Source organism: Candoia aspera, chromosome 3 (assembly GCF_035149785.1).
Source record: "Candoia aspera isolate rCanAsp1 chromosome 3, rCanAsp1.hap2, whole genome shotgun sequence".
NCBI lineage: Eukaryota > Metazoa > Chordata > Lepidosauria > Squamata > Boidae > Candoia > Candoia aspera.
Window position 1 is genome coordinate 49,582,057 of NC_086155.1, and position 19,376 is coordinate 49,601,432.

General features: G+C 36.2%; 1 protein-coding gene across 2 annotated transcripts in view; it reads left to right on the forward strand.

The window, feature by feature from the left end:
- ILRUN (inflammation and lipid regulator with UBA-like and NBR1-like domains) overlaps positions 1-14,015 on the forward strand; it is a 50,722-nt gene extending 36,707 nt beyond the window's left edge. Inside the window, exons 4-5 of one of the 2 annotated variants that reach the window (XM_063297622.1) lie at positions 1,342-1,670; positions 10,105-14,015. In XM_063297622.1, coding sequence (XP_063153692.1) covers positions 1,342-1,670; positions 10,105-10,140 — 365 coding nt within the window. In that variant the 3' untranslated portion in view covers positions 10,141-14,015. Of the gene's footprint in view, positions 1-1,341; positions 2,116-10,104 lie in introns of those variants that run through there. The other variant, XM_063297621.1, reaches the window with a different exon arrangement.
- The last annotated feature ends 5,361 nt before the right edge of the window (positions 14,016-19,376 follow it).

Below are 19,376 nucleotides of genomic sequence, written 5' to 3' on the forward strand. Positions count from 1 at the left end.
TGCAATTTTTGTTTACAGTTACTAGAAATTGAAAATTTTACTAAGTTGGTTTTTCTTTGGGAAATTACTAATGCACATAGTGCAAGCTGACTCTTGAAGGAAAAATGTGGAGAACCCATGTGGAAGGGAATGAAGATACAGGTAGTCCTTGACTTAGACCACAGTTGGGACCAGAACTTCTGTCGCTAAGCGATGCGGTCCTTAGGTGAAACATCATATGATCACATCGCTTAGTGATGGCAATTCTGGCGGTCCTGGTTGCTGTTGTTAAGTGAATGTCCCAGTCGTTAGGTAAGGCAACTTCCTGCTGGCTTCCCACAATCAAATCAGTGGGGAAGCCAGCAGGAAGTTGCAAGCCCCAGGCACTGGCGAATGGGGGAGGGAGGGAGGGGGTGTGTGGGAGGGTGCACGGGGGTGTGGTGCAGGTCAGGTGTGCAAGGGCCTCAGAACTGCTTGGATTTTCCAACGCCTCTCCACTCTGGGCCTGAAAATACTCTGGCTGAAAATCCTGCTTGGATTTCAGCACGGAGCTTTTTCAGCCAGCCCCCAGAGATGAGAGGGAGTCCTCTTGGCAGGTGGCAGTGGCTTGTGACCTTCCCTGCTGACTTCCCCTTTGACTTTCTGGGGAAGCCAGCAGGGAAGATTGCAAATGGCGATCATATGATTGCGGGGTGCTTGGCAACTGGTCATAAGTGCAAATCGATTGCCAAGGGCCCAGATCGTGATCACGTGACCATGGGGGCTCTGCAATGGCCATAACTTCAGGCACAAGTCGTAAGTCCCTTTATTCAGCGCTGTCGTAAATTTGAATAGTCGCTGAACAAATGGTCATAGGTCAAGGACTGCCTGTATCTTGAAAACTACTGAGTACTAGCACTTCATATTGATGTATTCTGTTTCAGGTCCCATTTGTGAAATTAACCTCTCATTTTCTTTGTATTGCTTGTTGATGTAAATATCATTTGCACCCGGATTTTGCTGTTTCAAATGAAATATGAGAGTAGCATTATTAATCGTTCTTATGATATAATGTGTATCATATTAGGAATGTACTTGAATAAATATTACGCTTAACAGCAGGTGGCAGTATATTACTTTCAAAGCTAAGACTGTTAAATTTTGTATCATTTGTAATGGCTTCAGTATGTGGGAAATCGAGTCCGGAGGAGGAGGAAGGAGTATTAGGTATGTTCACCACCTTGAGTTAGTTATAAAAATAATAAAGGCGGGAAACAAACAAACAAATATGTTTAGTCATAAGCAACAAGCTAACTGGAAAAATAATGAGTTAAAGTGATACATAAGCTATAACTTATACTGATCCAAGATTTTTTTTCTTAGACATCATCTGGGTGATCCTTAGTGTGGAAGTTGGAGGACTTTTAGGAGTAACGCAGCAGCTATCATCTTTTGAAACAGAGTTCAACACGCAACCACATCGTAAGGTAGAAGGAAACTTTAACCCGTTCGCCTCTCCACAGAAGAACAGGCAACCAGATGAAAACAACTTAAAAGACCCTGGGGGTTCCGAGCTAGACACAATCAGCAAAAACACATGGGGGCCTGCTCCTGACCAAATTGAACAAGATCAGACTGAACTGTCACAAAACTCTGTAAATCTCTCCCCCAGCAGTCACTCAAACAACTTATCAGTAGTGACATACAGTAAGGTAGGTGCCCTGGGGATACAGGAGATGGGAAGACAATGAGTCAATGCCCTGTATTGTGTCAGTTCTTCCTTCACGCTGTAGCTTCCCCTTGTTACCTCCACTTGTAATGGTCTACCCTTGTACTGAAACCTACTCGTCATATTGCCAGGTCTTCTGAATTAAAAACAGGTAAAACATGACTGTTAAAATGCTTTACACTTAAAAATAATGGATAATGCATACTGGATTTAACAGTGCAAAAATGAGAAAACTAATTCTTTAAAGACTATGCTTAAAATTAGAGACGTGTTAAATAATTAAAACAATTTTAGGCAACCAGATTTGGAAGATAAGTGATGAGCAGAATGTGAATGCTTTTATGACAAGAACAACATGATCATCTTTGATTTTTATTGAACTTTAATTTGTTACTTTAAATGTTTTAGTTCACCCTTTGCTAACACACTCACTCTCTTTCTCTCTCTCTCTCTCTCTCTCTCTCTCTCTCTCTCTCTCTCTCACACACACACACACACACACACACACACACACACGCACAGCTAAAGACTTTGGCATATCGAAAGTTGAGGAATTAATTGTTCAGTCCAGTATAATATAGGCAGCTTGCATGTGTTAAATCTGTCACAGTCTAGTGTGCTGCAGACAGCTTGTATTTAACATGGATCAAGGGTTAGATAATTTACAGTCTTAGGGCCACATACAACTCTTATTTTGATTTCATGCTCTTTGATAGTTTGCAATGTTAAAAGAGAAAAAACTGTCAGAAAAGATGATAGTGATGAAGAGAGAGAGAGAGGGAATGTGTGGGCCTTTCTTTCTCTTTTGCTACGGGTGCACCTACCTCACCAATTAACATACGATCCCTAGAGGAATGAAGCCCTTGACACCTCCCTCCCCCAAAATGTGACTTATCTTTGGCAGAAATGGACTTAAGTCTAAGCCTATTCAATATGCCTTTTATGTTACTCTTGGCAGTGGGATAAATGTCTGTTGGATTAAGTTTGAAAATAGGCTGGCTTTCTTAAAAAAGAGGAAAGGAATTTAAAGATACATTGTAGTAGTCACATGATGGGGAAAGTGTACCTTGGAGTTTTGACAAGAATAACATAATTGTGCACTGAAGCAGTTTGTCAAAGAATTAATAAGAGGAGAGGCAAAAACTTCATTTTAGGCCCTGGTGTCAGACAGGTTTGGTGTGAGACAAAAATAAATTTCAGGGAAAATTTCCTAAGGAACTTTAGAAGAGTTGAATTTACTTTTAAAGGGGAAGTTGATTAATTTAGGGTTAAATAAAATGTCATGCTGTTATTTGTGATTTATTTTAATTTTCTTTTTGTCAATTGACTTATGGATCTTCAAACCCTGGCTTCTGGTTATCTACCATCTTAATTTTCTTAATTTTGCCTCTGTGTCTTAATATATTCTCAGATCTATCTTTAAGATGCAGCTCGAGGTGGTAGTATTAATTTACTGGGATGTGTAAACAGAGTGTCAGTTGAGAACATTTGGAGATGATCCTAAATTACGTTTGGCTCAAGATGAAAATACTTCAGTTACATATATAGATAAATAAGTGAATAGTGAGTTCAAAGATGTGGATTGTATATTTTAGAGCTCAGTTTCTGCCACTATAGTATATTCAGGATCCTTACAGTTAAAAATACCTCAAGTTAAGTAAGATAAAGGAGAGTTAAAGACTTCAGGGCTCACTGAATTGTGTCAATGTATCCTGATTGTGTGTCTTTATTTATTTATTTATTTAATTAATTTATCAAATTGGTACTGTATATGTGTCCTTGTTGTTGGAGTGAAGTCAACAGTAAGGTAATTCTTTAGATTAAAGTTCCTAGTTTACATAGAATAGCAGGATCATGCTTGTGATTAAACTAGGCTTTGCCCAAAATCTTCCAGAATTGCCTGATATTATCCTTACTGTTTGCAGGGGATACTGATACAACTAAAGCTGGTAACCTAGTCTGTACGTTCTATATATTAACTATAAAGCATTCTGTGAAAGCCTTGATTGACTAAGCTATGATGAACAGCAGAGTTATCTGTGGGCCAAAGAGGTGATGACACCATCATATAGAAGACTGCAATTTGTAAGAGGAATAAAAGGCCAGCATGAATTTTAAAAGGACATGAATTAATAAAGGAAATGAAGGAAAGAAAAACAAATCTGTCTGTGAAATTAGGAGAAAGGAGAAGAAAGTAATAAATCTGAATGAAGGTAGTCTGATTTGGGGCAGAGGAGATGATGAATACATACAAGGAAGTGAAGATGAAAATTTAATTATGAATTATGAATAAAATGTATAACAGAAAATATGAATTGGTGTCATCTAAGTTATATGTATAAAAGTAAGAATCTGTAGGTTGGTTATATGTTTTAGTGAATGATGATAATGAAAGAACAGAGATGAATTTTGGGAAGAATTGTATAACATTTTTAATTAATGCAATCCAGTGTTCATTTGTTACGTGTCATGAATGGATGGGTGGGAACAAGATGAGACAGCACAGAAAGTGATTGGGCCTTTCAGACCTAAGAAGTGAATGAGAAGGGTGATTCGTGACTATGCTTAGAAAAAGATCTACTTGTTCTGAATACATACACATGACAAATAGATGAATATAAAAGCATTTGATTATGATGAAAGGCTGAGTAACAGATACAAGGAAGATAAAATGTTCTGAATGTTGGATAGACCATTTCTTAATAGTGTCAAGAGTGGCTCTTGGGAAAAAAATGACATGAAAGAAAAGGAAAAAATGAAAGAAACAAAAGTGGAAATAGGATGACTGCCAGATGAAAAAGTATTAGAAGCTAGATTAACCTACTAGCAGAATGAATGGAAAGTGTATGTAATGGAAGGGAATATGGAAACTGGTTGGAACAGAGTTAAAAGAATTATGGTTCATGGTGCCACAGAATTATGTGGAGTTATGCTAATGGGAAATACGGAAAAGGTTACTGGGTGAAAGAGGCTATAATGGTGAAAAAATGCAGATAGAGAATTAGTAATGCAAAAAATAAAGGTGAGTTAAAGGTATAATATGTGTCAAGAGAAAAAGATTGATGGCAAAGAATGGCTGAGAGACAGAGAAAATGCAGAATAATTTTGATGGAAGTAAAACATTGTTTTGGAAAAGGGCTAAATGAAGAGCCTTCAGCAGAATGAATGGAATAAAAAATGGACATGATAGAATAATTTGGGATGAAACTGGGGTGAGGGAATGCTGGAGAAAGTATTTTAGAGAGTTGTATGAGAATGAAGAATCAAACTGGGATGAGTGCAATAAATGTTAGTGTTCAAGAAAAAAATGATGAAAATGGAATCATAAATATGTGAGTGCTCAAAATGATAAGGCTGCTGTTGTTGATGGTATAATTGGAAAAATGTTCAGCAGGGGTGTAGATTGATTATGGAATGACTATGACTTGTTTAGTGTGTGCATGAAGACAGCATTTGAGCCTGATGACTGGAAAATGCTATTATTGTTACCCCATGTGGAAGGACAGTGTCAAAACTGTAGGGGGATTTATCTGCTAAGTGTGCCTGGAAAAATGTTTGGCAGAATTCTGATTGTCATCTCCTGTACTTTTTCAGTAACCAAAATGAGATTATTCTAAATTATCTCTTCTTCCATGGAAAATTTTATTCTGCTTATATATATATTTTAAAGTGCCATGTCAAGCAAGTGAAGCCATCTTTATAAACATAATTGTGTGGGGATGGAAGTAGGGATACCTCTGTGGTTGACTACAGAATTATATTAGCTATCCAGAGTAGCCCGTTGCTTTTAATACTTATATCACTGGGAAAGGGAGTAATATACAACACTCCTGGAACGCAACCATTGATACCCAGTCTCATATTGTTTCTGAGGAAATGTGAAGGCTACAGAACAACTGAAAATAAACTTTTTCCAGTGTAGTATTAGATCTGGTTTGCCTCTTGTTTTCATGTATTTAAATCTTTACACAGTGCAGTTTGCCACTGGTCATTTTACTTGCTAAGTAAAGTTATTTTAAATTATTAGTATCAAGTAACGTAACTATACTTTCCAAGTATATTTTACTACATTTATATTGTGCCTTTCCTCTAGGACTTTAATAAGACTTTTCTGACTTTACCCTTACAAGAACCCTGTGAGGTACTTAACACTGAGAGACAGTGATTGGCCCAGTGGGCAATGGGAAGGGGCATTTGCTAGTCACAGACAGCAAAAGGTCTTAAGAGAAAGCCTAGGTAATTATTTTTTAAAGCTATCAGTAAGTTTGTGTCTGTTTCAGTAATGGACTTTAAAAAATATGTGTATTCATGTTTGTGAAAGAGTTCTTGTATATATTTCTATTGAACAATCACATAATTAGGATTTTTTAAAATAAACTATCTGGCGGATGTGTCAGACAATCTTAGGCACAGAATTTAGTCCATTAGCTTGAGCAGCAACAGGCTCCAAGGTGAATTGGTAGGCTTTACTCATATTGGAGTAGAGCAGATTACCAGTAGTTCATGTATATTTGGCAAATGTCACATTAATTTTACTCCTGTAACAGTGGTGCAGGAAGTTAAACAGACGTAGAGGTAATTGGTTACTGATATGGAACACTATTAGAAGGATTTGATTTATGTACGTATGTAAAAGAAATACTTTAAACAATTATATATAACATTGTAATTGGAAAGATTTAAGAGGAAGGGTAAATGTATATAAATGTATTATTGAACATTTCCCCCAAATTATTTTGTACACTAAGAATATTGCCGTGTTTTTCCCGAGAAGATGCTTAAGCCAAAATGGCTTAGTATTATGTAACTAGCTGTTTTGCTTATCCAGTCCCCAAATTTTTCAACAAAAACTTTTAGGTTGTGAAGTTTGTGGTTTAATAAGAGCTTGTTTAGCATAATGTGTAATATTAAAAAGAAAAAGAAATCTAATCCATAGAGCAGGAAATACGTTTCATATCATTTCAATATGGTTTGCATGAAAACTGAATGTTAATCCTGAGAAAGTTCTTCTGCAGGCAACCACTAGATTATTTACAGGTTCCCTATTTATGATAAGAATAAATATTTATATATTAATAAGTTAATATATGCAGAATAGATATATAAGAAAATAGTATTTTCTTTTCCTCTTCTCTCTGTATTCTGAAGAAGTACGTGCCAGGAATGCAGTATCATTTTAAAAAAAAAACATATATAGATGAGCTCAAGCAAAATGAACCGATGAATTATAGGGAAGAAATTTGAGTTATTGCATTATGTTTGTATAGTATGCTTTGAACAAAATACAGTACAAAATGCTCTGTTCATTTGTGTTCAGTTTACATAAGCGATTCAGAAAAAGCCTAAGGTAGTTTGGAGAAGCAGTGACCAGGAACAGCGCAGGAAATGATGAGAAAAAGAAGGTGACTGAGTAGTATTATCTGAGGTTACCATCAGTGTAAGTTAGGATCCTTTTTTTTTTATTTTTCAGCCATGCATCAAAAGCTAATGTCTTTTAAAAATTCTTTTATTTATTCAAACTCCATGACAAACAAAAGCAAAATAGAGCCAATATTGTTCTCCAATATTTTCTAAGTCTTGGCATGCTAACAATATTTAAAAGGAAGCTGGTGTGATGATGGGATAGGAGAATCCAAAATGCTGTTTCCCAGTTAATAGTATCAGCAGTGATTGATGTGGTGTAAGAACTACTTTCTATTGAAGATTCTCTACAAGAAACATCCATTTCCTTGACTGAACTTCAAGACCAACATAGGCCATCCTTTGTGTTTTGTAAATCTTATGTGAAATGGAGATTATTTCAGAATCCTTTCTTTTATTCGTGTGCTTATCTTTAGTGTTTAAGATAATTTTTGTAGTTAAAGCAAAAACTAGTTTTGTTTTATTTGAATAATCATATCAAAGCTAGTGACTATTTTATTAAAAAATAAAATATAATGTAAAAATTTGGCATATTATGTTGGTTGAGATATCAGCATTGCTGAACTGGATTGTACAGCAGTCCTGACTTCTCAGCCAACATAACAAAATATCTGTACTGGATTGTACAACAATCATATCTCATCAGTAAGTCAGTAAGAAAACTACTGAGATAATTATAAACCAGATTCTAAATATGAAAATACTTTTGCATTATGAGTAATATGCCACAGAAAAACCAGGGAATATTTTTTTAAATAGTATTTATATCATCTATTATCACTGCAGTTAGTTCCTCTTTAAGAAAGCCTTTTATTTAGTATGTAGAATATATTCTGCCTTTGTCCAAGGAACTCAGTACAGTTTGAATGGATATTTGGCTTCATTTTATCCTCACAACCATCCTGTGAAGTAGATTGGGCTGAAAGAGAGTACTGGTCTCCATAGTTGAGAGTAGAATTGAACATGGGTCTTCCCAGTCCTGTTACAGCACTAATCACAACAGTGCTCTAGATCACTACCACCCTCCATAAGCTGGTGCTCTGTAAATCAGTTGTCATCATTTATTTTGCTATTTATGTCGTTTTAGAGTCTATTAAAATAAATTATATTGTAAAATACAGAGGTAGTCAAACATTTTAGTAATGGGCACATTTGGAATGTTGAGAGCAAGTTGTAGGCAATCCCACAAAATGGCTTGCTTATTCAGAGATTATTTACCATTAGAGATGTAACCATTCCCCAAAAATTCAGTTGTCAGGTGACAAACTGGTGAAGTTGTTTCTGTCCATCTGTCTGTCCATCCACTATATACCCATCCATCCAATTTCTAGGCTGCCCAAGCCCAACAATAGCTGTGGATGGCTTTGCAAATTAAAAATAAGGAAAAAAAACCACAGTTGCCCTGAAGGGACATTTAAAAAAAACCCCGCCCTGTTACTCCCAACCTAAAGGGGCCTGCCAGCTCCCAACCCAAGGCCTAAAGGAACAACCATGTTTTTAAAGCTCACTTGAAGGCAGGTAGGGTGGGGGGCAGTGTGAGTGAATCTCCTTTTGCCTTTAACAAAAGGCAGGTGGTTTCTTGCTCACCTCATTGCTTGGGAACAGGTAGCCTGCTTTGCTCAGCAGCCTGTAGTGTGCAGCAACAGAGACACAGGTGTTGCCATTAAAACAAATCTGTGGCTCTTAACAGTGTGGCCAACAGACTGCCACTATTTTTGTTATAATGTATTATATTATGCTAATGTATGCTCACTTATGTATTATTTGAACATTTAAACAATTAAAAACACATTTCTTCAAAGAACTGAATCATCACTAAAGAAAAGTCCTGCAGCCCATTTTTATTTTGTTTTGTGAAAAAAAAAAAAGATTCATTATTGTTAGAATACAGTCAGGAGAGGGATACATCCTCAACATTTGATCATTTGAGAGCCTAAACATGTGGTTGACTAGGATCTGAAATATTCAATATTATATGTCCCCTAAATTGATCCTAAGACCTGAAAGACCAGGTTAGGGACAGATCGTCATGAAGAACATCTGTCTGTCTGTCTACCTGTCTGTATAAGAGTCAACACCGACTTGATGGCACATAATCAAAAATTTATCCTGGAACCAATAATTAAAAAGAATTTCTGAATTTAGTTTTCTGCCAGAGTGAACTAAAAATTTAAACAATATAATTCTATTACAGAAAGTTAGCATACAATTTTAGCATCATGATCTATCAGACTAATGGCCAATGATGAAAAGATCCTGGGTAGAAAACTGTGGCATACTGAGACTCATTTGTGCAGTTTTACTCATAGTGTCACTAGCTACTGGTCAGCCATAACAACATTCTGAAAGATTTATCTTCCTACAAATGTTCTTGTTTTGGCTTAAATCAGGGGAAGCTGACGCATTGCAAATAAAACTAATGGACATTGTATGCATCTTTTTGAATATGATCAGGGTTTTTTTTTTTTTTTTTTTTGTGCCAATAGTACCAATATTTAATTGCCATAAAACATGCATGACATTTATAGGTGAGCAGCTTTAAATGGTGTAAACAATTAAAAACTTAGAATGTTTTGAGATTATGAACATAGACAGTTGATTTTCAGAAGTACATAAGGACTAAACATTCCCAATTTGAAGTATGATCCATGGTGTAATGGCTATATCTGTGGACCACTTTACCAGATTATTATGGGTAGAAAGGAAATAATAGTAATGATAAATATTTTGGCAATGTAATAATTGGGGTTAATCGTTAAAATGTGGATAAAATAACTAGGCAAGGGACATACTTGCTGGGAGTTCTGGGAATTGCAAACCTAACACATCTGGTTGCAGAAGTCTGGGTTAAAGTGAACTCCATACAAATTTGTGGAAAGAATAAAATAGCATACTTGCAGAAGACTGCAAGGATTTGAGTTCAAAACATAATGGAGTAGACTTTGCTTAGTGTATTCCCCAACTGAAATTAATTTTTTTTTCTAATTCTTTTCCAGGGTTTTCATGGTCCTTATCCCTTTGGACAGTCTTAAAAACGGGTATCGTCAAGAAGAGAATTTGGCAAAGAACAGACTTGGGAGGGAGGGGAAGTTCTTGTGGCTCATAGAAGATACAGCATGAACTCCCTTCTTGCTCTCCATATCCTGGGATAAGAAGAAAACAATAACTTAAGACTAGTTGTTTCCAGAAAAAAAAACCTAAAGTATGCATGTGTGAATGCTGAATTTCAGGAGTGCTGTTCAGTGCTATGAGAGAGAAAAATACACCGATGTTTTGTTTAGAAGTCATTGTCACAGTTAATTAGGTAGCCTAAAAGAAATTTTTAAAAAAGATTAAAATGGAGAAGCCATCTCTTTTTAAAAGAAGTTATTTTGCCTACAGAGAGGTTGTAGACTGAGCAAATGTTATTTTTTTCACAACTTTTAAAAGGGACAGCGTGCATTTTTATAGAGATGTGCTTGCTATGAAATAGATGTTTTGTTTAGCGTTTTCTTGGTTGGTGCAGCTGCTATTCGTATGTCAGGTGATACTAATTTCTAGCTGGATTCATAACCAGGTCCATGAATTTTAACTTTTTTTTTAGTTAGTTGCTTTTTAATTTGCTGTTGGCACTATGCAGTAGTCATCTGCTTGTTCTTTTCCATTTGATAAAGTTGTTCAAGTCCAGTTTCACCATTCATGGATAGATGAGAAAGTAGAGAGGATTGCAATGACAGTGGAGGTTTGAACACGTACATGCTCATACTAGATTTCCAGCGTTTTTCCTGAATAGGTTAGCAAATTGCCATATTCCCATTTTCATGAATATGCCGTAACTGTTGTTGAAACATCTGTATGTCTGTGTCCATTTTGTGCCAAGAAGAATTTTGATTTCTAGAGTGGTAGTTATTAATGTTTCCTGGCATTTTTAGATGTAGGAGTAAGTATCACATCTTCTTTTCTATAGTGAGGTAATTAATTGATTTTTGCTTTGTTGAAAGTCATTAAGTAACTTAGAATATGTAGGAGAAGGAATCAGCAGCTGCCATTCAAGTAATTTATTTTATCAACTTTCTTCTTTAAACCTTGGTTTTCTAGTTTGTATATGAAAAGCTAGTGTCATTTGAAGTCTAACCATGTGCAGCCCATGGAGAATGATAGCCATATATAACTGAGACCACGCTGTCCAGTTAACAGACCATGGTCTCTTGAAATTCTTGGGATTTGCATCAGTGTAAGACTTTGAAGAAGTGGGAGGGGGACTCTGTGTGATTCAGAAACTTGAACTAGCAGCCATCTGCCAAAGAGAGAATAATATGCAATGCCCCCTTTCTTTGATTTCACTCAAAAGACCAAACTGCCTATTTTGTGTTTGAGGGAACCATGTGAAAACATGTTCTGATGGGGATGTAATAGAGAATATTGTTGAGCTCAGAGTATTATCTTCTAAACTACCTTTTTTTCATAGGTTGGCATAAAGAGCCTTTTAAATGTATGATACTGTTGACCACAATCTTGTTTCCTGCCAGAACATACAGATAGCTCCTGCAGAGTCTAAACAGGACTGACTGAGATCTGAGGAAGCAGGTATTGAGAGATGCAGTTTCCTAGGACCAGTCAGCCATCAAAGATTGTTTGCTCTTTTGAGGGATATGTATATTTTTTCTTGTCACCTAATTTTGTTTATCTGCCATAAACACTGGAAGACATTAATGCAAAATAACTTACCTTGAAAAGTTAAACGGAGTATAAGTACTGAAAGGTATTTTCCATTACGCCCCGGCCTTTCTTCTAACATGGCTCTCTAAATATGTATCTTAATCACTTCAAGCAATATATTTTCCAAATTCAAAAAAGGATATATAAACTGATTATGTATACCATTCGTCCTGATTTGTTTTAATTTCTCCCTTGCTGTAGGCAAGCACATTTCTAGATAGGCCAGCAAAAGATTGAGTGACTAGGTGGAATATGTGTGTATGTGTAAGTGAGCGGGTGTGTTCTTTGGCAGCAACAAGGGAAATCTTACAATAGCAATAGCTAACCAAATCCAAACAATTTTAGTTTTCTGTTCAAAACAGTTACCCACATATTTCACCCACATACACTTTCAGCTTTTATTGTACAGATTGCATACTGTTTTTTATGCTGTGTGGAAGGAAGATTGATAATTATCAGCCAATCTCTTAGAGAATGTTGGTAATTTCTTTCTCTTTGGTAATTTCAAATATTTTCTCTCTTCTCAAGTGCTATTGACTTGTATGAATTGAACAGGCCTCTAACATAAAGAAGGCAAAAGCCAGCAGCGGTGATGAGTTGTAGTATACACTACTTTGGATTTTTCCAAGATTGCTTTCCTCTTTAGGGGTGAACTCTCTTTAGTCATGAAGGGCTTAAATCTGTGAGTATTTTGTATAAGGGGACAGCCCTTTCAGGGATGGCAATGGGAAGATGTTTAAATTGTCCACTATTCCTCCTTTGGTTCCCCCCTCCCCCCAATTTATCCAATAATAAGATCTTAGGACTCAGGGTAAAATTCCTTAGTTGCAAAGCCACTTATGATGATTTTGGGCTTAAGACAAAATCATGTTGATTAGGTTGGAGACAGCACTTTCATGTTTGAATGGTTAAGGTCATATATCTATCTTTGCATCAAGGCTTGTTTTCAGAACTGTGTAATACTCATATCTCAGAACCAACAGGGAAAGTTTATGCTGTGTGTTGCATTTTTTCCCTCCCCAGTGAATAGGCTGTAACTTTTAACAATTGCATGGCAGCAGGAATTAAAGAGGTGCAGCTTGACAGAGCATGATAATTCAGTAATGTAAGAAAGCTGTGCTTTTAGAATTGCTGCATGATAGGCAATAAAGGCAAAGACCCCTTACAGAAAAATGTGACAATGTTAGGGTTGAAGTTTTTCATGTTGACTTCACTCATGACACCTCTCCTGTACAGTTTTCAGCTCATCTACGCACACTGTCAAATTTGAAGTTGGCATGAGTGTTTAGAGTGCAGTCAGTATACACCTGAAAGTTGTGATGGCTCTCAGAATGTTGTAACTCAAGCAAAAGAAACATTCCCATCATTTTCAAATGTTACAGTGTACATACATCTCCTTATTTCTTATACAATCTTTAGAAAAATGTTAATGAAATAGTTGTTAACGCCATCCTACTGATGTGATAGTAGTATTTGGTCATGAAGGAAGCTAAACTTGTTTGATCCATGTCTGTGTTTGCTCGCACTTCATTTCTCTCGTGTGATTAGAAGAAATTATGATGGATTCCTGCAAAGAATAAATACCAGTAATTATAATGTAGTAAGTTGTTTTCAAGTTTTTAATTTTTATATGCAAGCTTAACTATAGCCCAAACTATTGAATTTGAATATGTTGGTAACCTCTGTACCTGGAAATATGACTCCAGCCTGGAATGGAAAAGCACCCAGACTCTTCACTGGAAAATTGGACAAACTTCAAGTCCTCTGATTGAAAATAAACTCTGTACTTCTGGGGTGGGTGTCAAGCTTGTACCAACAAACTGGCCTAGGTTGTTGCCATTATCTGGAGAAAATAATAAGTGTAAATGGAGGATCCAGAGTTTTGGAAGTGTGTACTACTTATCCTTCCCCTGTTGCAAATGAACCCCTTCTTGAAACTTTCTAGGGACAAGTATAGCTGAAGTTCACTGGGGCTAAGAAATGCACGCTGTCCCATGTCCAGGTTTCCATTTTTTTTCTCTTGTGTGAATGATTGATACTGCAGCCTGTCTTTATTCTCTCTGGGGGGAGTGCATGTGTAGAGCAGGATGGTGTGTTGCTTCATTGAGTCTGGGAAGAATCCTGTAATAGCACATTGTGGGGAAAAACAAAGATGCTTTTTCCTTAATGTATAAATGAATATTTGTATGATTAAATTAACACAAAACAATCATATAGTTGTTGAGTTTTTATTGATGGTAAGGTGGCTGCTGTAGCATCTGTTCATAATTTAGGTGGATTACTTTTCATTCTCATGTTCATTTGTTGGAGCTATAGCCACACCGTAACTGATCTGAAAATTCAGTGTTCTTAAGGAAAATTGCAGTGAGGTTTTGTATCAATATGCTTCGGGATATTTCCATTGCAGCCACTAGTCTTTTTTAAAAAGATTCTTTAAATTGTAAATAATAAAAAGATAACTAGCATACTACAAAACAAGGACCACCATTTAGCATAGTCTTATTTTTATGAATGCCTTTGGCCCCATAGATATTGTTAGAAAATAAAAATAGTACATGACTATACCCCTGTGTTTTATTTGGACATATACTCATCTCCTGGACAAAAGGAAAAGAAAAAAAGGAAGGAAGGTAAGCTGGAGTAGTAGAAAGCTTCCTCAGGGTAGCCAAGTTGGCAAGGAGCAACATCATTTACCATCAGGTAAATTAATGAATTATGAATGGCCACATCTTTCATAACAGCCTTCCTTCCCCATGTGTCCAGTAATGCATTTTCAACATTTCATATGTGCCAATCTGCTATAAAGTGTTGCCTGTCCTTGAAGGTACAGTATAACTCCCACCTGAGTAAACTCCTTAAGCATCTGTACAAATCCTCTGCAGTGAAACAAGCATCAGCCATCAAATGACTGGTTTACATAGGTCAGTTGGGATAGACCTTGGGAATAAGAGCTACTTGCAATATAAGAACAGACCTATGCATATTTTTTAAAAAAGAACATGGGTGAATTTCTGAATGTATATGTACTGTATATATGCTTGCTATCCAAATTTGCAGAAGAAGTGGGGGTTTTTCCTCCTGACCATATCTGTGGGCAGGAACTAAGAAATGTGACTGGCCAAACAGCCTAGAAACTGCCCAGTCCGATGAATAAAACATTGATTTGTAGATGGCCTGTTTTACTTCAAAGAAGATGGGAATCATTTTATGTCTCACAGTATTCCATTTGATGCCACGGAGTGGTTTTATTTAAAAAAACGGTTGCAAGTGATTTTGTCTCACACTGCATTCTAAATACCTAAACACTTTAAAAGACCTGTTAGTGAGGTATGTATTACAAAGCCATAGAAACAGAGCATGAATTCATTTTGTTAGTTACAGAAACTAATCTTAGGTTAGACTGGGTTCTTGGATAAGGATAGATTAGCCCTTAAGGTTAGAGATTGTTCCTGAAAGAGTTTTGGAATCCTGTTTCCATGAGGCTATGTGGGGAATTAAGCATGATTTTTCAAAATCCTCAGAGGAACAGTGGAAAACAGAGACCTGAACCCGCAGAAATTATCAATCACTTTATTAAATTTATTATAGCAGACTGGTTATTTAGTTTAGCAGTGCTATCTTAACTTTCCAAAAGTTGAGAGGCATGTATGTTTGAGATTTTCATTCCAATCTTGTTGAGCTAGATTTAAGCAGTTGGCTTCTGTATATATAGTAAAAATAATGGATGTTACAGTGTTTATATATTAAACTAGTGAAGTGGGACAATATACTAGTAAAATCTCTGAGTTACGTTTTTCTTGCCAGGAACATATATGGAATATTTAGATATTTCTGATAACTTCTTTATGCAGAGTTTCTTTTTTTGTGGCTGCATCAGATAGTGAATCAGAATCTCATACTTTCACCTACAATCATCAGATAGCCAAGTTTTAATACTGTAAGGTCTATGAGCTCAGTAATTGCATTAGTGATTGGTTTATTTACCATCATTTATTGTACTGAACATCATTTGCCACAAATCAGAGATGATAATTTATTCTGGGATATATACAAAGCAAGTAAGAAAAGCTACCACTTCTGTTTTTTTCATGGTGCAATTTCTTGCCCGACATTTCTGTCTTCTGCTTATCATGATTATGCCTCTGTCCTCATTGGTTCAACTACTGTTTCTCAGCTCTTGAAGAGAATAGTATCTTCAAGACTAACTAGCTAATGGGAACCAGCAAGAATAGCATACCCAAGGACTAACAAACTGCAGGAGAGAGGTCAATCCTTGTACTGTTGAGTTTGAAGGTTACCAAACTATATATATTTACTGCCAGCTGCACAAATAGAGTCAGTAGCAACTGTACCATATATGCCTGTGTGACAATACTTGAAAGTTTGCTATATTCCGTATGTTACACTTTTATAAGTAAGCATTGCATGTACTTGTACAAAATCTTCCTTTAAAAGTTGAGAGAAGTCCCCAGCATCTCTAAAACATCTCTGTTTCCTGCAATGTATTAGATAACTGCTATTGTTTAACTTGCACAAAACAGCTAAGCTGATTTCTGCTTCATTTCTCCAGGGATGGCTCATACTATTTTCAAATTTGCCTTTTTTCTTCCTGACTATTGTGAATGTGCCTACTTGCCAGATATTTGCAATACTACAACTGCCTCCAGGCACAGAATACACATTCCCACGAGAGAGGGAGAGGGAGAGAGAACGAAGAGATGTTTTTTGTTACATACACAGATAGAATCAGCTACTCTAGCCTCTCCCTTGGCCGGAAAAAAGAAAAGACTGCTCTTTTTAAAATTGGAGGCAGACTCCAATAGAAGTTGCTGGGCTGAGGCTGTAAAAGAGTGAGGTTTAAGATTGCTCCCACAATCTCTGATTAAACTTTGGAAATTCCAAGAAGCTGGAATAATATAGGCAATTGAAGCAAGTGGAACATCTGTTTCAAGAGTCCTGTCTCTATAAGAATAAGGAAAAACAGCTGAGAACTGGGCTAGATTTGATTTGTTTCTCTATGTAGTGCTTTATTTTTCTGCATAAGCTAGTGGATTGTGTGTGATTTCAGCATTTACCCATACGTAACTAGGCATGGAGACACTATAATATAATAATATTGTAGATTGTGGTATTAAATTGCAACATCTCCCATCTGACAAGGAGAATGTGCCAAGGTGGGATAATAAATAAATAAATTTGTAGCAGACCAGCACTATTTTATGGTCTGCCTAGAACATTGTATTTTCTTTTGGAAATTTCTTTGTCAGTTGCCAGCTTGTTTGTTTGTTTGTTTGTTTAATCACCGCCCATCTCCCCCAAAAGAGGGACTCTTTGCCAACATTGACTATTTGCATTTCAATATTTAAAGTTAAAAAGGAGTTTTACATATTACCTTTTCTTCTTTGTCATTAATTGTGAGCTTGGTCTATCTTTCAAAAAGGGTAGGAAGGATTGAATCGCTTAGTCACACATCTCTACAATACATGGCCAAGAGGTTTCACTATTTTGCATTTTCTTATTTTAATTGCCAGAAAGGCAGCACAGGTTTTATGACAGCCCTCTCTCTCATATACTGGGATTACAGGGAATATACCAGGTGAGGTGCTACCTGGGAGATAGTAGCATCAGTGTGAACTACTAAGCCACTACACCAAAGCTGGAGGTAGGGCCAGTGTGTGAAGACACTTCCTCTGGGAGAGGAAGTTTGAGACCTCTAGCTTTCCACCTATGATCTCAGTTGGTCAGCTATACTGACACATTCTATTTTCATATTGTAAATAAAGTTTCACCCCTCACATCAAAATTAAAGATAGAATTTCTAAAAGAGTGATCAATTTTCATGTTAATACTTTGCTTTAAAAAATCAGTCTAGAATTATATATTACTGTATGTGTTCCTGCTTGAGGACTGCTTTATAGATTTTAACACTGATGGCACACTAGCCAAACATGTCCCCCTTGTATCAGCACAATTTTTTAAAGGAGTTTTATTAAGTTTCAAGACAAGTATAAAAGCTACGAAAAAAAACCTACAAAAAAAGAAAACTAAAAAGGTGCGTAAACACAAGATTTTTTTTTTTCAAAATTATAGAAAGATGTGACTTCCAACATTTAACAGCAAGGATATACAAAAATTTCCATAATCAGTCTCTTACTCTATATTAAACCAAAACCACATTATTTCTATAAATCATTCCACTTTAGCACATTATAAAAATCACTAAGTACAGTTACTCCCCCCTTATATTAAAATAAAGGGAAAAAAATTCGTATAGACCTCCTGAACAACTTCCCCCCCAAAAGATAACACTTATTTAATTATTTCCTTCCTACTACTATACATTTCTGTCTACTATAATAAAAATCAAACTAAAAAGCACATAAACTGTCTGCCATTATACTTAATAGTACAACAGTTTTAATAATCTTAATAAACCCAAAAACCCAAAACAATTCAAAACAGTCTTAAATCCTTAAAACCATCCAAATAAACATTTTTATACCCTAATAAACTTAATCCAAATCCTTAAAAGCAAATAGCATCAGTTGAACCCTAGAAGCAATCAGATAAAGATTCTTTAACCTTTATCCCACTTCAAAATAAACCAGAGCATTTACATAACCCCACAGTGTGCACAGAGCTTTTCTCTTGAAAAAATCAAACAGCCCAACTGCCCCCCTCAAAAATTCCAGGTTCTCTTAAAAAAAAAAAACCATACATAATGACCCCTTCTTTTTCATGGCATTACACCAGAAAGTCAATTTCACTTATTGCTTGCAGATCTCTCTCTCTCTCTTTAATTTCTCCAACTCCACTATCCAATCTTCACCCAGCATCTCAACAGAAATCCCAATCTCACTCTTAGAAGAAACATTTCTATCACTGTTGAATTCCTCAATTTCATCCATCACATCCCCAGCCTGATGGCACATTTTAGACCTCATAGTTTCCACAATGTCCTGAATATCTTGCATAAAAGTTTGGTAGAAGTCAGATGAAATCTGTTTAAAATCTTTGTGGAAGTGAGAAAAAATCTGTTGAAAATCTTCCATGTCTCATGCAGTAGATTATAATGCCCTCTAGGAGCTTAACCAGCGAAAGTCGAAGATATGGAAAAGTTCCAGAATGTATTTACACCAGCGAGAGTGAGATAGGCAGACAGTTCTCATGGAAAAATAGAAAGCTGAAGGTTCAAATCAGCCGATTAAACATATAGGAAAATGCTAATATCTTCAAACAAAGTACAAAAATAATAACTGGAAGACAACTGTTTACTCTCAATCCTCCTTTATATTGGAAGGAAAATGAAGTCCAAAACTTAAAAAAGAATTTTTAAAAAAGTAATCCCAAAAATAACGATAAGCACCAAGAAAGCCAGCTTCTCTTCACAGTAGAAAGTCCCTCTTAGGTTATGCATACTGTAAAAAACCCATAAATTTAGTGATTTAGAAATGGGGCGGCCGGTCTTAGTGTCCCTTTAAGCCTCCAGTGCAGCTTGGAAAATGAGGACAGCCCCACCTCCCTGCTAGCTCTTACCAGCCGAACATGAAATGTTGTTTGCGATCTTCTG